Source organism: Pteropus vampyrus, unplaced genomic scaffold (genome assembly GCF_000151845.1).
Source record: "Pteropus vampyrus isolate Shadow unplaced genomic scaffold, Pvam_2.0 Scaffold134, whole genome shotgun sequence".
Lineage (NCBI taxonomy): Eukaryota > Metazoa > Chordata > Mammalia > Chiroptera > Pteropodidae > Pteropus > Pteropus vampyrus.
The window spans coordinates 3,979,595-3,988,836 of NW_011888915.1; the positions used below are offsets into that span (position 1 = coordinate 3,979,595).

At 52.3% G+C, this 9,242-nt stretch overlaps 1 protein-coding gene across 1 annotated transcript; it reads left to right on the forward strand.

Annotated features, from left to right (window-relative positions):
- Positions 1–6,169: 6,169 nt before the first annotated feature.
- Positions 6,170–7,653, forward strand: POU4F3 (POU class 4 homeobox 3). The gene is made up of 2 exons (XM_011367481.1): positions 6,170–6,371; positions 6,687–7,653. The coding sequence occupies exons 1-2, from the start codon at positions 6,252–6,254 to the stop codon at positions 7,581–7,583; spliced, it is 1,017 nt and encodes a 338-aa protein (XP_011365783.1). The 5' UTR covers positions 6,170–6,251; the 3' UTR covers positions 7,584–7,653.
- Positions 7,654–9,242: the final 1,589 nt, after the last annotated feature.

Consider the following 9,242-nt stretch of genomic DNA (forward strand, 5'->3'; position numbering starts at 1 on the left):
CCTCTTGCAGTAATGAGGAAACTGAGGCCCAGAGCCCCTCAGTGACTTGTCCAGGGTCACATATCCAGGTTAGCTACATATCCGTCTTTGGATCCAGACCTCCTGAGCTCCGTCCACCAACCCTTGCTGCTCTTGCCAACCAAACTGGCTGGGTAAGAGAAATGGCCTAATCCTTTGACCATGGAAGAAATGGCAACCAACTAAGCCACATGGGGGTTGACTTTATGACTGAACTCTAAGATGCCTATGAACTGGAAAAGAGGAAGGCAGAATCAGCCCTCACGTGCCAGAAATAGTCTGTGTTCCTGAGGACAGAAACGGAGCTGGCCATACTACTGATGACACAGATAACATAAAGTCTAGAGCTCAAAGGCGAAGACATGGGGGGACCTACATTGGGGGCAGAGGGGGGAGTATGAAAAAGCCAAGCACTGACTGTAGGAGGTTATTGGAAAGAGTCCCCTAGGCAATGGCACCTCAAATCCAAACCATCGACCCTGTTTTTCCATGAAGCAGTGGACTAAACCCAGAGCACTTGGGGGGTCCACCAGAAGCAGACCTCCAGTCCTATCACTGTCCTGCTTAAACACTCAGGTGGCTCCCCACCCTCCACGGAGCAAAAAACCCAGCCCCCCAGCAAAATCCAGCACCCGCCTTTTGATTGTGTCATTTCCCACGTTTGTGGTTTCTTCCCACACTCCCTTCATTCTAGCCTTCCTGCTTTTCTCTGAGCACCCCAAGCTAGCTCCCACCTCGGGGCTTTCACACTTATTGCTCCTCTTGTTTTCCGTTTTACCCTTGGCTCAAAGGCGGCTCTTTCCTTATCTGCCAGAGCATTCTCTATTCCTTCACTCTGGTTTATTTTCTCTGTCGTAGTTATCTCTTCAGGAAGCTGCTTTATTTTTATTTTCATTTTTATTGCTCACCTGCTGAAGCATCAGCTCCATGGGGGGTGGGGAGTGGGGGTGGTAGAAGAATAAGTGGGAATTGTCTTATTTGCAGCTTAATTCCTGTCTCCTAACATAGCAACTGCCACGTAGTAGTAATTCAATGTATTCAGTGAAAGAATGCATGATGGAGGACTCTTGGAGATGCCTTCCTTGGTTTGGTCTCCTCTTTTTTCATTTGAGGAAACTGAGACCGTGAGGAGCCAGGGGCCTGCCTGGAGACCTACTGCCTGAGTGCCAGCAGTCAGTCCAGGGCTGGGGACCCCAGGAGAAGAGGGAGGCTCCTGGTGTGTGCTGATCCCTCGTGGATGCTCAGCCTTGGGCTGCTGAGTCCCTCTGGGCATCTCAGATCCTCCGGGCCTGTAGAGACAATGTGAGGCCAGCGGCCGACAGGCGAGTCCGGCAGCAGCTGCGCAGGCGGCGGGTACATGTGAGAAGTTTGTGAAAGGAGACGGGAGAAAGGGAGAGGAAGATGAGGCGGTGGCTGCAAACACCTGACCGGCAGCCCCACCAGCTGCCTCCCTCGATGGCATCTTGAGTTCGGTTGTCCTATCGGGCCCATCTCCCATTGCATCCCTGTTTCTCCTCCCCAACTCTCCAAGGTAGAGCTTGGCCAGGGATGGAGTGGGAGGGGGTAGATGCTGGCTTCTCCTAGTGGCCTCTGCCGGAAGCTTGCCTGGAGCAAGGCCAGCCTCTGAGCCTCTGAAAGTGAGGCCTTTATGTCTTCTGGGAGAGAAGTAAAACCTGGCTCACCTCACTCCCTTAGCTCCTGAGTTTGGGTGGGGATTGGGGTGGGGAGAACTGATGCCAGCCCGGGATGTTAGTTAAGCTAAACCTGGTTCCAGTCCTAACCCTACTATGCTTAACTGTGTGGCCTTGGGAAACTCAGTCCCTCTGTGCCTCAGTTTTCTCATCTGTAAAATGGAGAAAATAACATCAACTTCACAGGCTAATGTGGGGTTTCAGTGTACAGTACTTCTAAGGCACATATCCCAGTGTCTGGCACTCAGGCACCACTTCATAAATGACTCTTCTGGTTGTCCTCATCATTACAGGCCAGAATACCGCGGAGGGTATTATTCATGCATGAATTCATTCAACATAGATTATTATATTTAACTCCGACATGAAGCTTAGCCTGTAGACATGGCACCGGAGACTCAGGAACAGATAAGACTCATCTTCAGAGAAGTCCCAGGGTTCTTCAAGGAGCAGAGACCATAAAACAGCAAGTTCTTACTAAGAGAGAACAGAAGAAGATACAAAAAAAACTTGAAGAAGGGAAACTCTCTTTTTGAATCTTGTTGAAACATATAATTAGGGAAGGGCTTTAAAAAATAATATTGTCAGGTAACAAGTTTCCAGGGCAAGTTTTTCAAGTTGAGGGTCCCAGATCACCTACATGCAAATCATGGATGTCTATTAAAAAGCACCTCAGTCCTTGTGGTCAAAATTTCTGCATGTAGTCGTGTGATGCTATATTTTAAGGGGCTGCAGATGATTCCTACTGGTGCTAAAGTTGAAAACCACTGGCCCACAGGAAAATGCTTCTGCCCCCCGCCCCAGCATCTCTACAGAGCTAGTCCTTCTGGGGGACATAGTGTTTTGTGTCCTGATTTAGAGTTATGTGTAGCAACTTTATGTCCCCACTAGACTCTAAGCTCCTGAAACAGTGTGCCCTATACCTGCCAAACTGGTTACAAGACCTAGATGTCATCAGTAGGTATTCTGAAATGATTGCAGAATGAAGAAAATGCCCCCTTTAGTGTCACTTGTGTAAGTACCCATTTGGTTCTTACTTGGACCTTCAGACAGATTTTGTTTGGCCCGTATGTGGTGTGTGTGTATTGAAATTTAATTACAATTAATTAATTCATTTAAAGTGAGGGTGGAGGCATATGCTCTCCAGTGTACCACAGTCCCAATCTTCCCTTTTATACACTCAGATAATTTGTTTTACGCACTTGCCCCTGACGGAATTTAAGTTTGTAAATCCTGTCAAGTATAGAGGACGTTATCAACTGTATTCTAAGACACTCCTGCCAATTGCTTTCCATATGGTCTTTTCCTCCTTTCTTTTCCAGTCTGTTATCTCCAGGGCCTTTCTCAGAAAGACTGGCCACTAAGGATGGGTGTCATCTTACTGTTGGCTGCCTAGAGTGGCTAGTAGACCTTCTTGAAGGAAAAGATGGGGAAAACCCAAGGAACACAGGTTGCCAGATGCAAGCATGGGTTTTGATTTGTGATCCTAATGGCTCAGGATGCTGGCGTGGGGGCTGCGAACTGAAGGCTGGCATTGGAGGCCCGAGAGGGCCAGTTGGTTTTGCTCTGTCTCTGACCCCTGCCTGCCCTCAACCCTGGCTAGTATCTACCAGGCCCCTGAAGGGACAAAACAGGAAGGGATGGACATGGATAGGCCTTTCCCTCCATTTCTGGTGGTTCAGCTTCACAGACAACTAGGGTATTATGGAGTGAGTGTGGGTCTCAGGGTACCAGGGGCCAACCTAGGTACAGAATTTTCTCCCTGGCAGATGCAGTAACCCTAGCTTTCCTTTCCCTTTTTTCTCTTTTAGCTTCTAGCATTGGGCAGATGACAGGAATGTGTGGTCCTAAATGCTGGTGAGTGATAGAATAACACTAGTTTCAGCTTCTGGGGAGTTGAGGGTCCCTGGAGACAAGCTTCTGACTCGCTCAAAATGTGTTTCATTTAAATTAACCAGAATGATAGTCTTTTTGCTAGAGCTGGAAGCACTTAGCAATCATCTATCTCAGCCCTCTTTCTCCTTATGGGATAGACAGTGTTAGAATGCTGTCCAAAACCCAGCCCTCCTGAGGCCCGTGGTGCATATTCTTTATTTCAAGAATCCCAGTAGCCTGGCTTTGTGTCTTGTGCACGAATCTACATCCCTCCACTGCAGTGAAAGTTTACAGTCAATATCCTACAATGGATTTTAGACTGCTGATTTCCTGATGGCCAGGATGGAGTTTGATCCACAGCTGTGGATCTACATGGGGTCTGGCACAAAGGCAGGTGTTGAATGAATGAAGACAAGCAAGGAACCAGTTGGCACCTGAAGACCAACCATTCTCCAGGGAGATGACCCAGGCCACTCACACTCCCAAATGCTATCTCTTAAAGGAGGAAGCAGAGAGGAATAAACACTTATTCTATGATTTCAATGTGCCAGGCACTGTGCCAAATGCTTATCTCAGTGGTTTCCTCACAACCTTCAGTGGAGGAGAAACTATTATCTCCATTTAACAGACGAGGAAACTGCAGTACAGAGACATTGAGATGGCTCATGGCCTCTCAGCCAGCAAGAGGCAGGGGTGAGCTTTGAATCGGAGGGCAGGGCCTGCACCCCAAAGCACCAGGTTGTGAGGAGGTTTACTCAGCACTAAGATTTGGTGCTCAGTGCTTTCCTTTCCACTTTAGCTCTAAACGATCTTCACCAGAACCCAAGAAGGCAAACAACAGTGCAATTCCCATTGTAGAGCCCAGGCAACTGAGGCTCAGAGGTTTAGTGAAAGGGCCGTGCTTGACCTCTCGCACCTGAGCTCAGTCCTCTTACTGGGTTGCAGGACAGATCGCAGGCAAGGGCTCTGATGCGAAGAAGAGGGACTGGCGGGACCCCGGGGTGGACAGCCTGAATCTCGGCAGGGCTTCCTATTAGGCTAAGGGTTGACCCTCTCCAACACCCCCACCCCATGTTAATATTCTGGGAGATCGACCCACACCCCGTGGCGCAAGGCCCAGCGTGCAGGCTACTCAGATCTCTGAAACCCGAAGGTGTAACCGCACCCCCACAGCCCGCACTCCATCCCCGCCGAGGGGACTGCCGCGCTCAGGGCTTCTCTCAGAACCTGGAGGGCTGTGGGACCGCGGTCCCAGGATTCCCCATACATTATTCACGATGTTTACTAGCTCAGGGAGAGGAGAAGAGAGGAAGGAAGGAGAGGGGATGAGAGCGGAGGGGAGACAGGGGCAGGGGGGAGGGGGCACAGGGAGGGGCACTACTAACCCCGATGCACTCAAGTCCCAAAACTTCGGGAAGGAAGACGACATAGCTGTGTTTAAGAGCCTGGAAAGTCCGACGTGGCTCCTGGCACACAGTAGGCCACTAGTAAATATTTGTTGAATGGATAACAGAAGAGTGAGTGAACGGCTGGGCTCCCAACCAGCTATCACTTGACCTCTCTGACCCTCATTTTCTTCATCTGTAAAACGGAACAAAAGCACCTACTCCATAAGGTGTAAGACTACTCTAAATTTTCTAGTACATTTTAGGAGCTCAGAACGGTAGCTATTGTTATGCGGTAAAGGGGCTTGTACGCGCTGGTGGCCCAGCAGAAGTGCACAGACTGACTCCCAAGGTCGGCGAGCACTCCTGGACTAACTATTGTGAAAAGGTCTTAGTAAGCTTCCTTACACGGTTGGGTTGGGGGGAAAGGGAAGGAGGCCAAGTTGTCTTAAGCGAAGGCCATAAAGGCAAGCATGGGGAGGAAGCCACAGGCCTCCTGGAACAGGCAGGCAGTTACTTCCCCCACCTCACTATGACAGGCGGTTGGGTGGGGGTCACTTGGGGCTCATTCTGGCAATCCCTCATCCTTCCGGAGCCCGTCTAGGTGCTTGGAGGCGCCTCGCTGCGGGGCCGGACTATGGTGGACGACTCGGGCGTGGGGCCAGGAGCGCCCTGGAAATGGGCAGTTTGGCGGCAGCCGGACAAGGAGTGTGTGTGTGTGTGTGTGTGTGTGTGTGTGTGTGTGTGTGTGTGTGTGTGTGTGTGTGGTGTGGGAGTGTAGGGTAGGGTCAGCTTCCGGGCCCCACTCAGTCCCGGGCTGCCCTTGGATCTGGGCAGTGCGAGTTGGGACGGGACGGAGAGGTTTGGGACTTTGGAGGCTAGGGGGAAGTCTACGAAGAGAAAGAAAGAATCCGGAAGGTCGGCCGGGCTGGAGCCAGGCGGGGCGGGGCGGACCGGGAGAGGCCCGGCCTGGCCTGGGTATAAATGCTGTGGCGGGGGCGGCTGTGGCGGGCGCAGGGAGGCGCGTGGAGAGCTGCTGCCTGGCCTCGCCTCCCGGGCGGCCCCTGCGAGTCCCGGGCGCGTGAGCACGCCTGCGCGCGCCCGGGCCCTTCCTGGCAGGCTGCTTGTAAGATGAGTGAAGAAGCAGGTGGGGGAGAGGGGAGGTAGCCAGCGAGAGGGCGAGGGGAGCGCGGGCGCTGAGCGGCGCTCACTTGGAGCGCAGCGAGCGAGTGAGACGAGCCTGATCCATGTCCCTCGCTGCCTCCCTGCCAGGCGCGCGAAGATGATGGCCATGAACACCAAGCAGCCTTTCGGCATGCACCCGGTGCTTCAAGAACCCAAATTCTCCAGCCTGCACTCCAGCTCCGAGGCCATGCGCCGAGTCTGTCTCCCAGCCCCGCAGGTACGTAGTGGAGCATAATTACCGCTCTAAGGCACATTTTTTGACAGGCACTTGCTTCATGTTTTTTTCATGTCGCCCAGAACAATCGCCGCTGTCTGAACCCCTCTCCTTGTCTCCCCCGCGCTCTCTCCCGGCGCACTCTCTCTCTCATTCATGTCTCTGATCCACACGTCTGTTCCAGCAGAGCCTCTGTCTCCGTATTAATTTTTATGACCTGGGCTTTGAGGAGAGGCATCTCAGTTGCTTGAAAATGTGTTTTAATCCTGAGTTGACAGTATTCCCCACTGACCGTGCTGTGTGCCTTCTCGCTTGCAGCTGCAGGGTAATATATTTGGAAGCTTTGATGAGAGCCTGCTGGCACGCGCCGAAGCTCTGGCGGCGGTGGATATCGTCTCCCACGGCAAGAACCATCCGTTCAAACCCGACGCCACCTACCATACCATGAGTAGCGTGCCCTGCACGTCCACTTCATCCACCGTGCCCATCTCCCACCCGGCCGCCCTCACCTCGCATCCGCACCACGCGGTGCACCAGGGCCTCGAGGGCGACCTGCTAGAGCACATCTCGCCCACGCTGAGTGTGAGCGGTTTGGGCGCCCCCGAGCACTCAGTGATGCCCGCGCAGATCCACCCGCACCACCTGGGTGCAATGGGCCACCTGCACCAGGCCATGGGGATGAGTCACCCGCACGCCGTGGCACCTCACAGCGCCATGCCCGCCTGCCTCAGCGACGTGGAGTCGGACCCACGGGAGCTCGAGGCCTTCGCGGAGCGCTTCAAGCAGCGGCGCATCAAGCTGGGGGTGACCCAGGCGGACGTGGGCGCGGCTCTAGCTAACCTCAAGATCCCGGGCGTAGGCTCGCTCAGCCAGAGCACCATTTGCAGGTTCGAGTCTCTCACTCTCTCGCACAACAACATGATCGCGCTCAAGCCAGTGCTCCAGGCCTGGCTGGAGGAAGCCGAGGCCGCCTATCGAGAGAAAAACAGCAAACCTGAGCTCTTCAACGGCAGTGAGCGGAAGCGCAAACGCACGTCCATCGCGGCACCGGAGAAGCGCTCACTTGAGGCCTACTTTGCCATTCAGCCTCGGCCCTCTTCCGAGAAGATCGCGGCCATCGCGGAGAAACTGGACCTTAAAAAGAACGTGGTGAGGGTCTGGTTCTGCAACCAGAGACAGAAACAGAAACGAATGAAGTACTCGGCTGTCCACTGACTGCGGCGGGGCGCAACGTCCGGGGCCGGGAAAGCTGAGTGTACGTCCTGGCAGGGGGGAAGGTTATCGGAGACTCCAAGATGTTTCCTCGCAGGTCAGGCTCTCTCCTCCAAAGCCACAGACTTCCCCCTTTATCTCACCTGGGTGCCTCTCGGCATTCTCTTTCTCTTTCTTCCATTCTATTCCCACCAGAAAAGTTTTGGCGCTAAGAAAAAATTCACTGAGGGCAGGCCTGGAGGGACCTGTGCTGTCCGTGGTGCTGAAAACCGCCCTTGCGCGTTGGACTGCGAGACCTCACGGCAGGAGCCCAAATGCAGGGGATAGTGAACTGGCCCAACTGCACGACTCTGGGGGTGAAGGCGCCACTTTGCTAAGCGCGACTAGGCAAAGGGTGCAGGGCTGGGAAGTAAGTGCTAAATAATAATGCAAACTTTAAACGTTTGGGGCACAAACATGTGCTGGAGATTTATTTAGAGTATATAAAATCATGTATGTTTCCAAAGGATAGCCTTATATTCCCTTCCGCACCTAAGTTTTATCCATCTCATTCTTGGGTTTGCTGTAAGTTCTCTAAGGTAGCATGAATTAGGTTCAGGGAAAGTGTACGGGGAGTTGCAGGCTCTCAGCGTTTCTCCGCATTTGTCGGGATCCAGAAAAGGGCTCCCAGTCTGGGATCACTTAGGTGTTTGCAAGCAGCAGCGGACACCAGCTCGGGCCCATCCTCCACGATCAGTTCGAATTTGAGGGGTAATTGCCGCCTGCTGGAGAGCGAGGGATGGGTCGTGTTCCGGACGAACTGAGGACTCTCTGACCCCAGCTCAGCGTTGAGGCGACTGCTCGAAAGTAATTCTAACTTCTCCAAATCACATGCAAGTCTTTCCAACACGTCTAACTTCGTTGCGCTTTTATTATTACTATTATTGGCATCATTGTTTCCCATTATTTATTTCACTTCGCTTCTTTCCATCCCCCTGGTATGGTTGTCTCTTGGTGGAAGTTCACTTATGTTTTTGGGTGGAAAGAGGGGCCAGACGCCAGCCTGGAACTTTCTCATCCCACTCGCTCTAGACCCATCACATTTTATCTTTCGTTGCTTCGTGTCATTTGCGTGTTGCTGTGTGACCCTTGGTTTCATTCTCTGAGTAGATACAAATAAAATGTTAAGTTTTCTTCTCTCTTTACCCCTTGAATTAACTTCTAAAATAAATACTTTATTTTTCAACCTGATTCGCAGTGCTTTTCTTTCTGAGTCTTAGGAGTACTAGTCTCGGAAAGGATTTAAAAGTGAGAACCCAGAAGGACTGGACTGTCACTTCCTACAGTCCAGTCTCTGGCCATCTCCTCTCCTTTCTCCCCCCACCCTCCAGCAGCCTCATCCTCCCACCCCATCTCCTCCAGGGACATCTAGCCGCTAATCTTCAGACCTCAGGGTTTCAAGTCAGATCTTTCCATGCTTCTCTGCGAGGCAATCTATCAGCCTCTGTTCCCTCAATTTGACTCACATTGCAAACTTTGAGGCCTAACTGCTGTAGGAGCCCCCAATGCCTCCACTTACTGGTGGAACGACCTTAAAACCAGTTCCTTAACCTCTCTGAGCCTCCATTGTTTGCTGGATAAAGACGCTAATACCTACTTCACAAAGTTATTGTCGGGACTAAG

Bases quoted from the DNA above. Each gene is read 5' to 3' on its own strand.
- POU4F3 (XM_011367481.1), top strand. From the start codon at position 6,252: ATGATGGCCATGAACACCAAGCAGCCTTTCGGCATGCACCCGGTGCTT. The intron at 6,372-6,686 runs GTACGTAGTGGA...TCTCGCTTGCAG, and splicing joins TCTGTCTCCCAGCCCCGCAG to CTGCAGGGTAATATATTTGG.